The sequence below is a fragment of the Helianthus annuus genome, chromosome 4 (genome assembly GCF_002127325.2).
Source record: "Helianthus annuus cultivar XRQ/B chromosome 4, HanXRQr2.0-SUNRISE, whole genome shotgun sequence".
NCBI lineage: Eukaryota > Viridiplantae > Streptophyta > Magnoliopsida > Asterales > Asteraceae > Helianthus > Helianthus annuus.
In genome coordinates this window covers 23,128,491-23,151,127 of record NC_035436.2, presented here as the reverse complement: position 1 = coordinate 23,151,127, position 22,637 = coordinate 23,128,491, and the positions used below count along the sequence as shown (strand labels likewise).

The following is a 22,637-nucleotide window of genomic DNA, read 5'->3' as shown; positions in this document are numbered from 1 at the left end:
AATGAGATTTTTTTGTTACTTTATGTTTCGATTATGAGATTTATTTTCTTGATAGACTATATAACATAAAGAATACACATAACAGACGGTTCACAAGCATAAACGAACGAACACGCATGAATATAAGTGAATAAGCGTAAACAAAAACAAACGAGCACCAATTAAAAGAAGAGGAAATTGGACTTTAATAATCTCACCTAGAGGTGGTTGGCCATTGGCACTATCACCTTTGAATATTACCACTAGCATTCCCACCTTTTAAGTATTTTTTTCTCACTGCATCTCCACTATAAACAAATTTAACGGAGTTAAGTTTTTTTCCGAATTTCGAGGATACGAGTTGATTGATGTAAAACTTACCTGGAAACGGTGTTCCAAATGACGGAAACGGTGCTTTAATTCGGGTGTTTAAACTTCCAATTGATAAAATTTAAGCAGTTTGGAGCACCGTTTCGAGATAAGTTTTACATCAATCAACTTGTATCATGTTCTATTCAAATGCCCTAAAACATCAGTTCGAAATTGATAACAACATAATGAACCTTAGCGTTTTCAGGGGTCGTCTACTGCAAAGAAATTGTTGTAACGAATAATCCATCCTTAAACTTCCTCACCATTAAATTTTGGGAAATCAAGCCGACCGTGCAAACCAGCCGTTGATCTTAGTGTCATGTACCCTATCATTACCCAATTTGCTGTTAGTCTCCGCCATTTGAGTAACTAATGTTATCATACCGATCTGCAATAATCTGATAGCTCTGGTCTAAAATTGCTTGTTGCCCATCAATTACTCTTGCGCTATCTTGAGTTAACTTTTCCAATTTTTCCATTTCTTGGTGTCTCATCGGCATAAACAACGATCGTAACCCTAATTTTCCCAATTTGATTATAGAAAAAACACGCAATTGTAGATTGCCATAACCTTGAATCGAAACGAAAACCAAGAACAAAATCGATGACTTGGAAGTGAAATTGATCGAAAGAGTGATCAATTTCGGTGAATTGAAATGAAGTCGAGTTGAAATTGATCGGAAGAGTGATCAATTTCAGCGAATTGTACAAAAGCTGATTGATCGATTTGAATGCCGAATTTGATGAATTAGGGTTTAAATTCAAGGGCGTCCAGAGAATCGAACAGCAACGTTGCAATAAGAAATTGAGAAGAATCATAAGAGGAACACGAGTTAATTCCTTATCGAGATAAGATCTTTACAACTGATTACAACAGCTTATAACGATCTGATTCCAGTTCGTTACTTTTTTTCTAATAATAAACCCTCTAAGAGTACAACAATTACACATAAGACCCTCTACTTGTTTCGACATGTAACACCTATAAAGTAGTTTTAATACATGTGTGGCTTCCATATACAATATCCCTAAAAACTAACACCAACTTTCAACTTGTTGCTGTCAAGATTAATACGAATCTTATGAATACATATAATATGTCCTGGTTTTTCTCCAGTTGTATTTTCTGTTACATCTTCCACTACATATGTACATGTATATAATGATAGAGTTGGATGAATAAGAATACACTTCTCATATTTCTCTCATTTTCTTATACACAAACTTATCACTGCATATAAAAATTGTCTTCTTGTATAGAACCCGAAGTTTTAATTATAAAGAACCCGAAGTTCTCCTAGACTATCCATTATATACACATGCTTGTTATTAAATGCATGTCTCTTTATTTTGTAGATAAAATGTCTAACTTATCAAAGCTTCAATTCACCGCACTTGACATCTCGGGTAACAACTACCTCCCATGGACTCTTGATGCTGAAATTCATTTGACAGAAAATAATTTGGGGGAGACAATTATTGACGGTAATCAAACTTCACCTCAAGATCAAGCGAAAGGTATGATATTCCTCTGCCATCATCTTCACGAAGATCTAAAGCGGGAATATCTAACTGTCTTCACAAAGATCTAAAGCGGGAATATCTAACTGTTGAGGACCCCCTTGAATTATGGACAAACATCAAAGAATGTTTTGACCACCAGAAGTTAGTCTTACTCCCCAAAGCCCGCTATGAATGGCATCATTTACGACTACAGGATTTTAAGACTGTCAGTGAATATAATTCTGCCTTGTTTCACATTAGCTTTGAGTAAAAAATATGTGGTGAAAAAATAACTGATGAAGACATGCTTAAAAAAACTTTCTCAATGTTCCATGCCTCAAACATGCTCCTGTCGCAGCAATACCGGGAACGTAAATTTACTAAATATTCTGAATTGATGTCATGTGTTCTGGTCGCGGAGCAAAACAACAAGTTCCTACTACAAAACCATCAATGGTAACCCGCCGGTGCAACCCCATTCCCTGAAGCGAATGTGGCTAATTATCAAAGCGGACGAGGTAGAGGTAGAGGCCGCAGTCCCAGCAGAGGTCATTGTCGTGGTCGAGGACGAGGATATACATGGCATCGAGAGTCCCAGAACACTAAAAATAACGATGGTGAATCGAGTCGACATAATACCGGGCGACCTTCAAAAGAGAAAAGTAGCGGGAACCAAATACGTGCTTCAATTATTCTTCTTTGTTGTTACATTCGCCTAATTTCGTTAATTTTCTAATTTTTTTCGATTGTTCATATTTTGTTAGTAGTTCAATGATTGTTAGTTGATGATTGATCAATGTATTCGATTTAGTATTCTCTGATTTACTTTTGTTTTGGTACTGATTTTGGATATATATATATATATATATATATATATATATATATATATATATATATATATATAACGACGCCTACTATGTTAAAGGACGCATCTGGGTTCCACTTTATGGAGACTTACGCGAGCTTGTGATGGATGGAGCACATAAGTCTCGTTATTCAGTACATCCTGGTTCAGATAAGCTGTACCATGATCTCAAGACTGCATACTGGTGGCCTGGTATGAAAGCCAGCATAGCAACCTACGTTAGTAAATGTTTGACTTGTGCTAGGGTCAAGGTCGAATACAAGAAACCATCAGGCCCACTCCAACAACCGGAGATCCCGAAATGGAAATGGGAGCAAATTTCCATTGATTTCGTTACTGGCCTGCCTAGATCTCAACGCAGAAATGATACTATTTGGGTGATCGTGGATCGACTGACCAAGTCTGCACATTTTCTGGCTATCAAGGAAACGGATAAATTTTCTACTCTAGTAGACGCCTACCTAAAAGAAGTAGTATCAAGGCACGGAGTGCCAACCTCTATTATATCTGATCGTGATGCGCATTTTACCTCTGAACTGTGGCAAGCTATGCACAGGTCCTTTGGCTCACGCTAGACATGAGCACAGCATATCACCCGCAAACGGATGGGCAGTCTGAACGCACCATCCAAACCCTTGAAGACATGCTTAGGGCATGTGTAATCGACTTTAGTAATGGCTGGGAAAAGCATCTCCCGTTAGTGGAGTTTTCATATAACAACAGTTACCACACCAACATCCAGGCCGCTCTATTCGAGGCATTGTATGGACGCAAGTGCTGATCACCTCTCTGTTGGGCAAAAGTTGGTGACAGTCAAATCACTGGCCCAGAACTTGTAGTAGATACAACCGAGAAGATTGCTCAGATACGACAACGAATGGCGGCAGATCGTGACCGTCATGCTGATAAGCGAAGAAAGCCACTCGAGTTCCAGGTTGGGGATAGGGTGCTACTAAAAGTCTCACCTTGGAAAGGTGTAGTTCATTTTGGCAAATGAGTCAAGCTCAATCCGCGTTATGTCGGACCGTTCGAAATCATTGAGAAAATTAGCAAGGTGGCCTACAGGTTGAATCTACCTGAAGAACTCAGCGGAGTTCACAATGTTTTCCATGTATCGAATCTGAAGAAGTGTCTGTCAGATGAGACCCTCATAGTTCCCTTAAAGGAACTCACTATCGATGACCAGCTGCGATTCGTCGAGGAACTAGTAGAGATTACTGACCGAGATGTTAAGATTCTCAAGCGTACCAGGAGACCTCTTGTCTGAGTTCGTTGGGATTCCCGTCGTGGCCCAGAGTATACCTGGGAACGAGAAGACCAAATGAAACTCAAGTATCCCCAGCTGTTTAAGAAAAACACAACCACTACTGAGGCTGAAGCTACTGCGGAATTTCGGGACGAAATTCCAAACCAACGGGGGGATGATGTGACACCCCAGGAAAACCAGGAAACCAACGCAACATAACTAGCTTCCTCAGTAACCACGTGCTAAATTTCGGGACGAAATTTTCTTAACAGGGGAGAATGTGACAACCCTCATAATTCCATGTATTTGTACAATTTATCAATGATAATTAAAGTGCTTGATGACTCTGCTGAATCATTTAACTGCTCTCTGATTTCTGTGTTATACTTACATGTGCTTGTTAACATACTAGTAGCGTACAGAAAAGTTACTAAATAGTCCGTTATGCTTTCCTGAGTGTTGAAAATTAAAAATGTTACAAAAATATACATATAGGACACTTTGCGGATTAATTAAGCACTTTAACGGAACAGTATCAAACCGAATAACCGGACATTACCCGGAACACCAAAATAATGCTAGAAGCATTGCTCCTATTTTGTTAAGCTAGTTAGGGTCCCCGAACACCCTAACACACCATATACTACACAACACACCATAAGACACTAACTAAACTTTTGAATTCTAACCAAATCACTAACTAATAGTTGAAACCTAACCCTATACCCCCCCCCCCCATTGTTGATGGATCCAAGGGTGGCCCACACCCTTGATCTTGCTTGATTGTTGTGAGATCCTAATTGATCTTGTAGGTACTTTTAGAAACATAATACCCTTTAATCAAAGTCTAAGCTTGATTATAAAATGGACATAAAGGGTTAAAGCTCTCAATTCACTCATCACCACACTTCAACTTCTTTCTCCTCCTTGACCCCCATATCTTGGCCGTAGCCTCCCCCCTATCACCACCACATTTTCAGTTTTCATTCTAGCGATCCAAGTGTACTTCTAGGTGCTACAAGGCGTTCAACGAAGCTCGGTGTGTTCAGAAGTTGAAGGACCTCTCTTATCTTCTTTTAACCACCACTTTTCTACACTTGAACTCCCCTAGCCTTGAGCTAGTGGTAAGAACTTAGATCCTTGCATTTTACATGTTGTTTAAGTGGTTAATGATGTGTAGTGATCAAAATGATAAGAACTTTAATGAATCTAATGAAGAAGTCTTGAACATAAACTAACTTAGTAATAAAGTATGGTTAAAAGATGAAGAAATCATGATATTCATATGTTGTGATGCTTGTTGGTTGTTGTTACTCATGTAGTTGATATGAATTATCATATGATCTTGCTAGATCATGATTGAAACATGATCTAGCAAGATGAAAAAGTTAGAAATGTGTAGGATGATGGAATCATCCACACATAAACTATGAACTTGAATAAATAAATGTTTTCTTGAAAAATAAAGATCAAAGTAGGTTATAATTTTGTAGATCTAAAGATCCATGAGTGGTTTTTCGAAAGAACCAAGTGAAAAATATGAGTTACGTTGAAACTTGGATCTTACATAAACTAACCTCATTTTTGGTGGATAAACAAGTGTAGAAACACTTGTGTAATGAGAAAATTTCACAAAGAAATATTTTTGGAAAATATTACTAGAAGTTGTGAACATTCAAACTCTTTAAAAATGAAACTTTTAAGGAACTAATCGCATTTTTAAAGGTAACAAGACTTACTAAGTATGCTAGTAAGTTACTACATACTTTTATAAATTTTCAAGTTCATAAGTTTATAGTTTATGCTTGTTTTTGACAAGTTTGGTAAATAGAGATTGTATATCGTTGACTGAGAATTGTTTGAATGAATTTTTGAAAAGAAAATGATATGCTAGTAAGCATGGACACCTCCATTTACAAAGGAAACTCTGGCGAAACTTTTCTAAAATTTGAACACTTAGAAAATATTTTATAACAAGTGTTTACAAACGTATTTTTAACCTTGTTTTCAAAATAAACTTCGCCATGATTTCTATTACAAAACAACAAGTATCGGAGGTTGACTTTCGTAAATAAAATTTGATAAATATATATTATGTACTAAAACTCTTGTGTGAATACTTGTTTATTTTACGGTTATATTATTTTAGGGTAAAATAATATATAACTTAACAAAATGCCTTGACGTTTAGATTGTGTCATATGTGATGAAAGTAATGAGTAGATAAACCATACGTGTTGTGCATGAGAAATTGATTGTTATTTGTACCTTATTAGGACGTGCTTGATTTCCTGATTATTAGAGTAACTAATCTAACCGAGCGAACCATGGTGAGTTCACACTTTTCTACAAAGCATGGTAATTCCCGATGGGGATGGGAATGGGTTCAGGAATAGGGATTCCTCGTCCTTGGGACGTGTTCAGGAATGAAAATTCCTCGTCCTGTGAGGACGGAATTAGACTTACTAGACTAGAACTCTATCCGCGAAGTCCCTCCCTTCATATCGACTTAATCGCCGAGGCTATGGCGAGCGGGTCATTAGTTAATAGCACTATTAGGTTTAACAAACCTCACACTGTGCCAGTCGGACGGGCGTGTACTAATGGACTATGGCATGTCGGTGATGATAGACACCGTCGCTATGGCACAAGTAATTTTCGTTAGTAGTCGATATGATAAACGAGTCTGGTAGTTTAAATAATGAGGTAGCTCCCACGGCCGGAATGCCGGGCTGGAAAGCCAGGGAAGGTGGACATGGGATGGTTAACTAATAAATGTCTTCGAACTATGGGGTAACCCCCACGGCTGGATAGCTGATTAAGATTAAACTATGTTTTTGGAAACAACTCTAAAATGGACAACCAACCGTGAACTCAGTCAACTTTGTTGTTGACTCGTTGTTACATGCTTTGCAGGTCGCTAGATGCTATGGGGCTTGCACAAGGAGGCGGTCGTTGTGGGATGCGAACTGCTATGTCTCGTACTTAATAAATAAACCTTATGAACTTATGAAACTTAGGTTTTGGGTCTTTAAACTTATGAACTACGAACTTATGTTTTGGTTTAACGTCTTATGCTTCCGCTGTTTAAATTGAACTTGGTTAACTTCCTTTTGGTCATCAATTGTATTGTGGTTGGTTTTAATTACTTAATTACGTTGTTAAATATGATTGGTGGCTTGGTCCTGGTCATGTCACGCCTCCAAGCGGTGATACTCCGCATGGTGGATTTTGGGGGTGTGACATATAAATCTCAAAAAAAAAAGTAAAAAAAAAAATAAAATTAAAACCTTAAAGAAAAACCTCCGATTTTCCAAAAAAAAAAAAAATTGCATTTTTCACTTCTTGTTTTTTTGCATTTTTTTGCTTAGGGAAAATGTGTGGTCCAAAATGCTTCTCAAGTTTGTCAATTTGCCTATTACTTCTCACATGATCCTTATCATATATATATACATATATATATATATATACACACATATATATATAAATATATATATATATAAATATATATATATATATATATATATATATATATATGTATATATATATATATATATATATATATATATATATATATATATATATATATATATATATATATATATATATATATATATATATATGGTAGGGATTTTAAGAGAAGTCCACCCTATTTGAGAAACTTGAGAATCGTTCTGGACCACATGTTTCCCTAATTTTTTTGTAGTATACACATATGTATATAATCACTTTTTAACAATACATATGTGTATATTATGAAAAGCTTAGGGAAAATGTGTGGTAAAGAATGCTTCTCAAGTTTCTCAATTAGCATAGTGATTCTCACACGATCCTAACCCTATATATATATATATATATATATATATATATATATATATATATATATATATATATATATATATATATATAGTAAGGTTAACATACAAAAAGCCTTATCATACATCACGTAGGAGACAATGGTAATCGTTGGATCAGGGGTATAATCACGCATGGGACCACATAATCACGCATGGGACTATAATCACGCACGTTCTATGATAATTACGCACGTTATGTTTTTTGTCATGTATGTTAATGTAGGTTAAGCCTTGAAGTACATTATACTTTCTCTATACATATATGTATATTTGACAATATACACATATATATATATAGTTAAAAGATTAGCAATATACACATGTGTATAAATCTCAAAAAATAAAAATTAAAAACAAAATTTAAAAAAAAATTAAAAATTAAAACCTTATAGAAAAACCTCTGATTTTCCAAAAAAAAAAATTGCATTTTTTTACATTTTTTTTTGCATTTTTTTGCTTAGGGAAAATGTGTGGTCTAGAATGCTTCTCAAGTTTCTCAATTAGCCTAGTACTTCTCACATGATCCTTATCCTATATATATATATATACGGTTTCATCTGATTTTGGTTGATGGTTGAATGTTGTTTAGGGTTTATAATCCACGCTCAGAATATGATATTGAAGCAACCGGAGATCTTCTTGATCACGTAGCTGCTTCTGAAATGCATTATGAGGAATTTTGATTAAATCTTTATTTCCGGTCTTGTAGCTTGCATTATGTTATGTTTTTGTATACTTTTATTTTCTCCAAATCAGTTAGTGTAGTCTGTTTTGAATGATTTGTTCTCGAACATGTTAACAGGAAGACATTGAGAAAACATGTATTTTAGGTATTGAAACATGGTTTAATGATATTATTGTTGAGACGTTAAGATCTATTATACACATGCTACATGTGGCTGATGGATCGAATAATAGCTTTAGTCATTAAAAAATCTGTTACAATCAGAATTTTGACCTTAGTATGTTTTGATATATTATATGTCACACCCCCAAATTACCACATAAGGAGTGTCCCTGTTAGGCGTGTGACATACCAACCAATGGGGTGATGGTCCATTGACAAAGACAAAGCCTTTAAACACATGTGTTTAGAAAGGGAAAGTCTTGGATTCAAGTCCCACAGACAACAGAGATTAAAAAAATTGCGGTTCAAAAGCAAATATTTTTGTAACCATATTTAACACAAACAATTATCTATATATTCAATCATGTTATATTTTTTTAACCATAAACAATTATCTATACTCAAATTGGTAATGTTATATATATCATTTTTAACCATATATAACACAAACAATTATCTATATTCAAAACAATGATGTTATATTTTTGTAACCATACTTAGCACACATAGTTACAAACAATTTTGGTGTCGAGTTTACAGGAAGTTGTTTCGCATTTGCTGCGGTGGGTGCAATTGAAGGAATAAACGCCATCAGAACAGGTCAACTCTTATCATTATCAGAACAACAACTTCTTGATTGTGATTCGAGCGACAGAACCTTCCATTGCGACGGAGGGCAGGTCTGTGGCGTATTTACTTTCGTCAAAGAGCATGGAGGTATAGCTACAGATGAGTTCTACCCTTATGTAGGTAAAAGGGAAACATGCGATACATCTAAGGTACAAACAAAACTAATGAATATAGTATAGATAACTAGATTACAATGCTTGTTATATCAGGTACAAACAGCTTTTAACATACGAATTGTACAAATAATTATAGAAATTATGTTCGAACCACTATAAGTATTATTACACTACCTTTTTGAAGTAGCGTAAATGCTATAGTTCATTTTGTTGAAGTGTGATACTTATTACTCTACAACAGATCAACTAGAGTAATATTAACGCTACTTTAAAACTGTACCGTAAAAATAATTCTTCTAGTTGAACATACTTTAGTTTTTTGTATCATTCGCACGTTAAAAGTTATTTGTATTTGATTCTAACAATCTGTGTTTTCAAACCAGTATGGTCATCACTCGGTAACTGTTGATGGAACCGAGTATTTGCCAGAACACGATGAAGAAGCGCTATTGAAAGCAGTGGCACATCAGCCTGTAACTTTTCAAATGGATCCTGGCGGTGACGGTTTCATGTTCTACAAAGAGGTAACATTTCAATCACGCATCGTTCATTTGTTATCGATATGTTGTTTAATAGTTCATGGTGTTTAGGGAATTTATAGTGGACCATGTGGAATGGAGCTGATGCACGCGATGTTGATAGTTGGATACGATCAGGATCCTGACGGAACCAAGTACTGGATTGTTAAGAACTCGTGGGGCGAAGGATGGGGAGAGAAGGGTTACATTCGTATGCTACGCGGTACGGAGATCCAAGGGGTTTGCAACATGTATGGGCATTGTAATTTCCCTCTTAAATCTCCCGAAACTAAAAATGTTGAACTCTAGATTACAATTTTAATTATGTTCACTCTTCATTTTATATGTAACCATCCGAGAGAGAAAACATATGTCTAATGAGATTTTTTTGTTACTTTATGTTTCGATTATGAGATTTATTTTCTTGATAGACTATATAACATAAAGAATACACATAACAGACGGTTCACAAGCATAAACGAACGAACACGCATGAATATAAGTGAATAAGCGTAAACAAAAACAAACGAGCACCAATTAAAAGAAGAGGAAATTGGACTTTAATAATCTCACCTAGAGGTGGTTGGCCATTGGCACTATCACCTTTGAATATTACCACTAGCATTCCCACCTTTTAAGTATTTTTTTCTCACTGCATCTCCACTATAAACAAATTTAACGGAGTTAAGTTTTTTTCCGAATTTCGAGGATACGAGTTGATTGATGTAAAACTTACCTGGAAACGGTGTTCCAAATGACGGAAACGGTGCTTTAATTCGGGTGTTTAAACTTCCAATTGATAAAATTTAAGCAGTTTGGAGCACCGTTTCGAGATAAGTTTTACATCAATCAACTTGTATCATGTTCTATTCAAATGCCCTAAAACATCAGTTCGAAATTGATAACAACATAATGAACCTTAGCGTTTTCAGGGGTCGTCTACTGCAAAGAAATTGTTGTAACGAATAATCCATCCTTAAACTTCCTCACCATTAAATTTTGGGAAATCAAGCCGACCGTGCAAACCAGCCGTTGATCTTAGTGTCATGTACCCTATCATTACCCAATTTGCTGTTAGTCTCCGCCATTTGAGTAACTAATGTTATCATACCGATCTGCAATAATCTGATAGCTCTGGTCTAAAATTGCTTGTTGCCCATCAATTACTCTTGCGCTATCTTGAGTTAACTTTTCCAATTTTTCCATTTCTTGGTGTCTCATCGGCATAAACAACGATCGTAACCCTAATTTTCCCAATTTGATTATAGAAAAAACACGCAATTGTAGATTGCCATAACCTTGAATCGAAACGAAAACCAAGAACAAAATCGATGACTTGGAAGTGAAATTGATCGAAAGAGTGATCAATTTCGGTGAATTGAAATGAAGTCGAGTTGAAATTGATCGGAAGAGTGATCAATTTCAGCGAATTGTACAAAAGCTGATTGATCGATTTGAATGCCGAATTTGATGAATTAGGGTTTAAATTCAAGGGCGTCCAGAGAATCGAACAGCAACGTTGCAATAAGAAATTGAGAAGAATCATAAGAGGAACACGAGTTAATTCCTTATCGAGATAAGATCTTTACAACTGATTACAACAGCTTATAACGATCTGATTCCAGTTCGTTACTTTTTTTCTAATAATAAACCCTCTAAGAGTACAACAATTACACATAAGACCCTCTACTTGTTTCGACATGTAACACCTATAAAGTAGTTTTAATACATGTGTGGCTTCCATATACAATATCCCTAAAAACTAACACCAACTTTCAACTTGTTGCTGTCAAGATTAATACGAATCTTATGAATACATATAATATGTCCTGGTTTTTCTCCAGTTGTATTTTCTGTTACATCTTCCACTACATATGTACATGTATATAATGATAGAGTTGGATGAATAAGAATACACTTCTCATATTTCTCTCATTTTCTTATACACAAACTTATCACTGCATATAAAAATTGTCTTCTTGTATAGAACCCGAAGTTTTAATTATAAAGAACCCGAAGTTCTCCTAGACTATCCATTATATACACATGCTTGTTATTAAATGCATGTCTCTTTATTTTGTAGATAAAATGTCTAACTTATCAAAGCTTCAATTCACCGCACTTGACATCTCGGGTAACAACTACCTCCCATGGACTCTTGATGCTGAAATTCATTTGACAGAAAATAATTTGGGGGAGACAATTATTGACGGTAATCAAACTTCACCTCAAGATCAAGCGAAAGGTATGATATTCCTCTGCCATCATCTTCACGAAGATCTAAAGCGGGAATATCTAACTGTCTTCACAAAGATCTAAAGCGGGAATATCTAACTGTTGAGGACCCCCTTGAATTATGGACAAACATCAAAGAATGTTTTGACCACCAGAAGTTAGTCTTACTCCCCAAAGCCCGCTATGAATGGCATCATTTACGACTACAGGATTTTAAGACTGTCAGTGAATATAATTCTGCCTTGTTTCACATTAGCTTTGAGTAAAAAATATGTGGTGAAAAAATAACTGATGAAGACATGCTTAAAAAAACTTTCTCAATGTTCCATGCCTCAAACATGCTCCTGTCGCAGCAATACCGGGAACGTAAATTTACTAAATATTCTGAATTGATGTCATGTGTTCTGGTCGCGGAGCAAAACAACAAGTTCCTACTACAAAACCATCAATGGTAACCCGCCGGTGCAACCCCATTCCCTGAAGCGAATGTGGCTAATTATCAAAGCGGACGAGGTAGAGGTAGAGGCCGCAGTCCCAGCAGAGGTCATTGTCGTGGTCGAGGACGAGGATATACATGGCATCGAGAGTCCCAGAACACTAAAAATAACGATGGTGAATCGAGTCGACATAATACCGGGCGACCTTCAAAAGAGAAAAGTAGCGGGAACCAAATACGTGCTTCAATTATTCTTCTTTGTTGTTACATTCGCCTAATTTCGTTAATTTTCTAATTTTTTTCGATTGTTCATATTTTGTTAGTAGTTCAATGATTGTTAGTTGATGATTGATCAATGTATTCGATTTAGTATTCTCTGATTTACTTTTGTTTTGGTACTGATTTTGGATATATATATATATATATATATATATATATATATATATATATATATATATATATATATATATATATATATATATATATATATAACGACGCCTACTATGTTAAAGGACGCATCTGGGTTCCACTTTATGGAGACTTACGCGAGCTTGTGATGGATGGAGCACATAAGTCTCGTTATTCAGTACATCCTGGTTCAGATAAGCTGTACCATGATCTCAAGACTGCATACTGGTGGCCTGGTATGAAAGCCAGCATAGCAACCTACGTTAGTAAATGTTTGACTTGTGCTAGGGTCAAGGTCGAATACAAGAAACCATCAGGCCCACTCCAACAACCGGAGATCCCGAAATGGAAATGGGAGCAAATTTCCATTGATTTCGTTACTGGCCTGCCTAGATCTCAACGCAGAAATGATACTATTTGGGTGATCGTGGATCGACTGACCAAGTCTGCACATTTTCTGGCTATCAAGGAAACGGATAAATTTTCTACTCTAGTAGACGCCTACCTAAAAGAAGTAGTATCAAGGCACGGAGTGCCAACCTCTATTATATCTGATCGTGATGCGCATTTTACCTCTGAACTGTGGCAAGCTATGCACAGGTCCTTTGGCTCACGCTAGACATGAGCACAGCATATCACCCGCAAACGGATGGGCAGTCTGAACGCACCATCCAAACCCTTGAAGACATGCTTAGGGCATGTGTAATCGACTTTAGTAATGGCTGGGAAAAGCATCTCCCGTTAGTGGAGTTTTCATATAACAACAGTTACCACACCAACATCCAGGCCGCTCTATTCGAGGCATTGTATGGACGCAAGTGCTGATCACCTCTCTGTTGGGCAAAAGTTGGTGACAGTCAAATCACTGGCCCAGAACTTGTAGTAGATACAACCGAGAAGATTGCTCAGATACGACAACGAATGGCGGCAGATCGTGACCGTCATGCTGATAAGCGAAGAAAGCCACTCGAGTTCCAGGTTGGGGATAGGGTGCTACTAAAAGTCTCACCTTGGAAAGGTGTAGTTCATTTTGGCAAATGAGTCAAGCTCAATCCGCGTTATGTCGGACCGTTCGAAATCATTGAGAAAATTAGCAAGGTGGCCTACAGGTTGAATCTACCTGAAGAACTCAGCGGAGTTCACAATGTTTTCCATGTATCGAATCTGAAGAAGTGTCTGTCAGATGAGACCCTCATAGTTCCCTTAAAGGAACTCACTATCGATGACCAGCTGCGATTCGTCGAGGAACTAGTAGAGATTACTGACCGAGATGTTAAGATTCTCAAGCGTACCAGGAGACCTCTTGTCTGAGTTCGTTGGGATTCCCGTCGTGGCCCAGAGTATACCTGGGAACGAGAAGACCAAATGAAACTCAAGTATCCCCAGCTGTTTAAGAAAAACACAACCACTACTGAGGCTGAAGCTACTGCGGAATTTCGGGACGAAATTCCAAACCAACGGGGGGATGATGTGACACCCCAGGAAAACCAGGAAACCAACGCAACATAACTAGCTTCCTCAGTAACCACGTGCTAAATTTCGGGACGAAATTTTCTTAACAGGGGAGAATGTGACAACCCTCATAATTCCATGTATTTGTACAATTTATCAATGATAATTAAAGTGCTTGATGACTCTGCTGAATCATTTAACTGCTCTCTGATTTCTGTGTTATACTTACATGTGCTTGTTAACATACTAGTAGCGTACAGAAAAGTTACTAAATAGTCCGTTATGCTTTCCTGAGTGTTGAAAATTAAAAATGTTACAAAAATATACATATAGGACACTTTGCGGATTAATTAAGCACTTTAACGGAACAGTATCAAACCGAATAACCGGACATTACCCGGAACACCAAAATAATGCTAGAAGCATTGCTCCTATTTTGTTAAGCTAGTTAGGGTCCCCGAACACCCTAACACACCATATACTACACAACACACCATAAGACACTAACTAAACTTTTGAATTCTAACCAAATCACTAACTAATAGTTGAAACCTAACCCTATACCCCCCCCCCCCATTGTTGATGGATCCAAGGGTGGCCCACACCCTTGATCTTGCTTGATTGTTGTGAGATCCTAATTGATCTTGTAGGTACTTTTAGAAACATAATACCCTTTAATCAAAGTCTAAGCTTGATTATAAAATGGACATAAAGGGTTAAAGCTCTCAATTCACTCATCACCACACTTCAACTTCTTTCTCCTCCTTGACCCCCATATCTTGGCCGTAGCCTCCCCCCTATCACCACCACATTTTCAGTTTTCATTCTAGCGATCCAAGTGTACTTCTAGGTGCTACAAGGCGTTCAACGAAGCTCGGTGTGTTCAGAAGTTGAAGGACCTCTCTTATCTTCTTTTAACCACCACTTTTCTACACTTGAACTCCCCTAGCCTTGAGCTAGTGGTAAGAACTTAGATCCTTGCATTTTACATGTTGTTTAAGTGGTTAATGATGTGTAGTGATCAAAATGATAAGAACTTTAATGAATCTAATGAAGAAGTCTTGAACATAAACTAACTTAGTAATAAAGTATGGTTAAAAGATGAAGAAATCATGATATTCATATGTTGTGATGCTTGTTGGTTGTTGTTACTCATGTAGTTGATATGAATTATCATATGATCTTGCTAGATCATGATTGAAACATGATCTAGCAAGATGAAAAAGTTAGAAATGTGTAGGATGATGGAATCATCCACACATAAACTATGAACTTGAATAAATAAATGTTTTCTTGAAAAATAAAGATCAAAGTAGGTTATAATTTTGTAGATCTAAAGATCCATGAGTGGTTTTTCGAAAGAACCAAGTGAAAAATATGAGTTACGTTGAAACTTGGATCTTACATAAACTAACCTCATTTTTGGTGGATAAACAAGTGTAGAAACACTTGTGTAATGAGAAAATTTCACAAAGAAATATTTTTGGAAAATATTACTAGAAGTTGTGAACATTCAAACTCTTTAAAAATGAAACTTTTAAGGAACTAATCGCATTTTTAAAGGTAACAAGACTTACTAAGTATGCTAGTAAGTTACTACATACTTTTATAAATTTTCAAGTTCATAAGTTTATAGTTTATGCTTGTTTTTGACAAGTTTGGTAAATAGAGATTGTATATCGTTGACTGAGAATTGTTTGAATGAATTTTTGAAAAGAAAATGATATGCTAGTAAGCATGGACACCTCCATTTACAAAGGAAACTCTGGCGAAACTTTTCTAAAATTTGAACACTTAGAAAATATTTTATAACAAGTGTTTACAAACGTATTTTTAACCTTGTTTTCAAAATAAACTTCGCCATGATTTCTATTACAAAACAACAAGTATCGGAGGTTGACTTTCGTAAATAAAATTTGATAAATATATATTATGTACTAAAACTCTTGTGTGAATACTTGTTTATTTTACGGTTATATTATTTTAGGGTAAAATAATATATAACTTAACAAAATGCCTTGACGTTTAGATTGTGTCATATGTGATGAAAGTAATGAGTAGATAAACCATACGTGTTGTGCATGAGAAATTGATTGTTATTTGTACCTTATTAGGACGTGCTTGATTTCCTGATTATTAGAGTAACTAATCTAACCGAGCGAACCATGGTGAGTTCACACTTTTCTACAAAGCATGGTAATTCCCGATGGGGATGGGAATGGGTTCAGGAATAGGGATTCCTCGTCCTTGGGACGTGTTCAGGAATGAAAATTCCTCGTCCTGTGAGGACGGAATTAGACTTACTAGACTAGAACTCTATCCGCGAAGTCCCTCCCTTCATATCGACTTAATCGCCGAGGCTATGGCGAGCGGGTCATTAGTTAATAGCACTATTAGGTTTAACAAACCTCACACTGTGCCAGTCGGACGGGCGTGTACTAATGGACTATGGCATGTCGGTGATGATAGACACCGTCGCTATGGCACAAGTAATTTTCGTTAGTAGTCGATATGATAAACGAGTCTGGTAGTTTAAATAATGAGGTAGCTCCCACGGCCGGAATGCCGGGCTGGAAAGCCAGGGAAGGTGGACATGGGATGGTTAACTAATAAATGTCTTCGAACTATGGGGTAACCCCCACGGCTGGATAGCTGATTAAGATTAAACTATGTTTTTGGAAACAACTCTAAAATGGACAACCAACCGTGAACTCAGTCAACTTTGTTGTTGACTCGTTGTTACATGCTTTGCAGGTCGCTAGATGCTATGGGGCTTGCACAAGGAGGCGGTCGTTGTGGGATGCGAACTGCTATGTCTCGTACTTAATAAATAAACCTTATGAACTTATGAAACTTAGGTTTTGGGTCTTTAAACTTATGAACTACGAACTTATGTTTTGGTTTAACGCCTTATGCTTCCGCTGTTTAAATTGAACTTGGTTAACTTCCTTTTGGTCATCAATTGTATTGTGGTTGGTTTTAATTACTTAATTACGTTGTTAAATATGATTGGTGGCTTGGTCCTGGTCATGTCACGCCTCCAAGCGGTGATACTCCGCATGGTGGATTTTGGGGGTGTGACATATAAATCTCAAAAAAAAAAAGTAAAAAAAAAAATAAAATTAAAACCTTAAAGAAAAACCTCCGATTTTCCAAAAAAAAAAAAATTGCATTTTTCACTTCTTGTTTTTTTGCATTTTTTTGCTTAGGGAAAATGTGTGGTCCAAAATGCTTCTCAAGTTTGTCAATTTGCCTATTACTTCTCACATGATCCTTATCATATATATATACATATATATATATATATACACACATATATATATAAATATATATATATATAAATATATATATATATATTTATATATATATATGGTAGGGATTTTAAGAGAAGTCCACCCTATTTGAGAAACTTGAGAATCGTTCTGGACCACATGTTTCCCTAATTTTTTTGTAGTATACACATATGTATATAATCACTTTTTAACAATACATATGTGTATATTATGAAAAGCTTAGGGAAAATGTGTGGTAAAGAATGCTTCTCAAGTTTCTCAATTAGCATAGTGATTCTCACACGATCCTAACCCTATATATATATATATATATATATATATATATATATATATATATATATATATATATATATATATATATATATATATATATATATATATATATATATATATATAGTAAGGTTAACATACAAAAAGCCTTATCATACATCACGTAGGAGACAATGGTAATCGTTGGATCAGGGGTATAATCACGCATGGGACCACATAATCACGCATGGGACTATAATCACGCACGTTCTATGATAATTACGCACGTTATGTTTTTTGTCATGTATGTTAATGTAGGTTAAGCCTTGAAGTACATTATACTTTCTCTATACATATATGTATATTTGACAATATACACATATATATATATAGTTAAAAGATTAGCAATATACACATGTGTATAAATCTCAAAAAATAAAAATTAAAAACAAAATTTAAAAAAAAATTAAAAATTAAAACCTTATAGAAAAACCTCTGATTTTCCAAAAAAAAAAAATTGCATTTTTTTACATTTTTTTTTGCATTTTTTTGCTTAGGGAAAATGTGTGGTCTAGAATGCTTCTCAAGTTTCTCAATTAGCCTAGTACTTCTCACATGATCCTTATCCTATATATATATATATACGGTTTCATCTGATTTTGGTTGATGGTTGAATGTTGTTTAGGGTTTATAATCCACGCTCAGAATATGATATTGAAGCAACCGGAGATCTTCTTGATCACGTAGCTGCTTCTGAAATGCATTATGAGGAATTTTGATTAAATCTTTATTTCCGGTCTTGTAGCTTGCATTATGTTATGTTTTTGTATACTTTTATTTTCTCCAAATCAGTTAGTGTAGTCTGTTTTGAATGATTTGTTCTCGAACATGTTAACAGGAAGACATTGAGAAAACATGTATTTTAGGTATTGAAACATGGTTTAATGATATTATTGTTGAGACGTTAAGATCTATTATACACATGCTACATGTGGCTGATGGATCGAATAATAGCTTTAGTCATTAAAAAATCTGTTACAATCAGAATTTTGACCTTAGTATGTTTTGATATATTATATGTCACACCCCCAAATTACCACATAAGGAGTGTCCCTGTTAGGCGTGTGACATACCAATAACGAGCCACCAATTACATTGAACCCATACAAGTTATAAATAAGATCCCCATTATTACTAAAAACATTTTCAACAAGTTTAAACGAAAATCAATAAGTTCAGCGGAAGCAAATAATAAATGAAGTTAAACTGTTTTAAAACCAAAGTATAGTATCAAGAAATCAGTCACATAAATCCTTCCTGTCGACCCATGACCACTCCAGCTACTCCAGACAGCAAGTTCCCCAAATCCAAGATACCTAACGACCTGCGAGCATGCAACAAGTGTATCAGACAACGCTGGTGAGTTCATAGTTTTAAGAAAACGTTAGTTACCAAGTGTTTAATCCAGTTCATTGAATACCATTTTGAAAACGATGTTGATAATACCCCAATACAAGACGGCTTCTGATTATTTTGCCCTTTCTCCAATGCTCCTATCAAAGCATTGGTCATGACTAGGTCATTAGTTCAACACCCGTCCTCCCAGATACGGGGTGAGGTTGCGAAACCTAAGTAGCGCTACTAACTAATACCATGTTACCTTCCCGGTAACCAAACAACACGGATGGACTTTAAAGGTGATAGGAAGAGTATATTATCCAACATTCCCAGATTTACCCAAAACCAATCCCCCTCAGGGATACCCAAAGACTGTCCCAACCACCGGGACGCATGCTCAAGAAAGATGAACTCACCTGTGGTTTGCTCGGTAAGATCAAGTACTTGTTTATCAGTAAATCAAACACGTCCTAAAAGAGTTACCGATAACAATCAGTTTTTGCATACAAGTAGTCACATATTTAATACACACATTAAACAAGTAACGTATAAGAAATGCACGTATCGACTTTCACACAAGTCTTAACAGTTAGTCACGTAACACAGCCGTCTACTGACATTATATAGTCCATACAAAGGTGCGGCCCTGTTTACCAATTAAACATGTCCGGCCCAATCTCGAAGTTCGCTACACATCCAATTCACAATCCTACGGCCCAGATTCGATTTACCAAAGTAACCCGGTTATAACCCAGTCCAAACACTTAACCCGCACCCCTTAAATCACGGCTCACTTAATATTGGCCCAAACAGTTCACAAACTATACCAAACTCATCGCACACATTGCACCAGTATAAACACCACATAATACTTACAAATCCAAATGTGTGATTGGGTCAGTTGGGGGTTTCATTTAGCTACAGCCCATCAACGGGGTGTGCGGCCGAGTTGGGTACCGGCCCAATGTTAACCCTCGGCCCAAACCGTAGCACCATCATGTCCATATTTCTTTTGAATTGCCGCAAGCAACAAGAATTAACCAAAACAATGTTCGGTTCGGATTAGTCAGTTCGAGAGTTTTCAACAAGGAATATTGGTTCATCAATTATTCACATAATATCAATATTAGTAACAATCATTAAGATCACCACAAATAACACATTCGTTACCAGAACTATATAAACTAACGTGCTGGTTTCAATGAGTCCTAATTATGGTACAATCCTAGTTTTTCCGATTCACCCACACACAATTACATTCGCACATGATATTCATCACGAGATGTCCACGAACAGGTCTTTGATCACTAATTATATCCTAATCCATCCCAACAGTTTGACTATGATAAGTGATCCAGCAAGGTTTCCACTAACATACCAAGTTACCAACTACAAATCACATAACAAATTCTATGTACAAACATGTCACCCATCATCATCCAATCATTAGTAGAATTTAATAACCAAACCCTAGTGCTCATGCACATGTTCAAGAACCCATCAGATTAAGACTCACATGTATACATCATCTACCATCAACCAATTATAACCATGCAACTAAACGATTAACCAGACCCCTAACATCAAGAAATACTTGTTCAATCATGAGTTCATACATCCGTTATCATCCTACGGTCTTATCATACAAATCGGATCATCTAATATCATTCACGCAGCTTAACTTCGTTCAATATGATATATATCCAAACAACACAATTTGAACAACAAGTAATACACACCATAACAGAGCACAGCCACATATACCAAATCCAAAAACATGAAACACAAGGATGCAAACAGTGGCTTACTACTGACCGAGGAATCACGAGTGCCTGTTGCCGCTAACACAGAGATGACTCAGAGTGTTGCCGGAGCTCGGTTGCCGGTAGTAGTGGCTTTGTCGTCAGACGCTACCGCTGGTCATTGAACCGTCATTAGACGTCACCACTGCTCGGCAGTGGGTTCGCTGCCGTCGCATGGCCATCATCACCATCTTCAGCGCCCCTATGCTATCTTCTCGGCTGCCATCCTTGTTCACCGGAGAGCTACGCCACTGCTGAAGCTTCAAGTTCGAACCTCCGAACTTCCGGTGATAATACTGCTGCTGCTAATGATGATGTCGGTACTCGGCACCGCCACCCTGCGTGGTGGTGGTATGTCGTGTTCACAAGGATAGAAAGAGAAAGAAGAATGTGAGTATGTTAATGTAGAGAGGAAAGGATGTGGGTTCAAGAAGAATAGGGGTCGAAGGGTGTTGCCGAACAGGGGATGGGGCGCCGGAAGTCTCGGCTCCGGTTGCCGGACACTATGATCGAGAGAGAATGAGGGTGAAGTGTACGGCTGAGGGTTTGTTTAGGGATCAGGGTTTTGAATCAAAGAGGGTGAATGTTTATAAGGGTGTTTAAATGGGTAGGGTTTAGTTTTAGGTTAGTTGGGTTGGGCCTAGCCCAAGTGTATGGTTTTCAATTTAAGTGTATAGCTAAAACCAACAGACCCGATTAAAATTAACTAGATGTGTAATTAAATAAATCGTTCGTCGCGTGCTATTATTATCCGATAAACAAATAATAATAATAATAATAATAATAATAATAATAATAATAATAATAATAATAATAATAATAATAATAATAATAATAATAATAATAATAATAATAATAATAATAATAAAATAGATTACTCCTCTCGACGATCACGGTCGAGAGTACGGGTTGTCACATTCTCCCCATGTTACAAAAATTTCGTCCTCGAAATTTAAGCTAAGATATATGATTCGATACACGTAAATACACGTAGTTTCACACAAGTTCATGAAACGAATCATGCAAAGCACCTAGCACATGAAGTCACGTATCAAACAAGGTCACATAGCATGTAAAGTCATGTTGCATTTAAATTCATGTATTTCTCATAACATGAAAAGTTTCACATAGTTTATTCTTATTTCACATAACAGGGAATATTATATAAGTTACATCTATTCTGCTCATGAACACTGTGTCGCGATTGTATGTGAACTTTTTGGGACACCAGATTTATCTAAACTTGAGCACAACACCTAAGTGAATATATAAGTTAACGAAGTTAACGGGGTTTGTGTTCACCCTGTGAAGGTCGGGTGTTACATCATCCCCTACTTGAAAGAATTTTCGTCCCGAAAATTGTTCTAAAACGAGGGCTTAAAGTGATTTTCGGCGAACTCGATCTATAGATACCTTACAACGCTTGGGGGG

General features: G+C 36.4%; 1 protein-coding gene across 1 annotated transcript; it reads left to right on the top strand.

Annotated features, from left to right (window-relative positions):
* The first annotated feature begins 1,712 nt into the window (after positions 1-1,712).
* On the top strand, positions 1,713-12,252 carry LOC110933040 (vignain). The gene is made up of 5 exons (XM_035989259.1): positions 1,713-1,869; positions 9,210-9,448; positions 9,799-9,939; positions 10,006-10,195; positions 12,017-12,252. Exons 1-5 carry the CDS (start codon positions 1,713-1,715, stop codon positions 12,250-12,252), a joined length of 963 nt encoding a protein of 320 aa, XP_035845152.1.
* Positions 12,253-22,637: the final 10,385 nt, after the last annotated feature.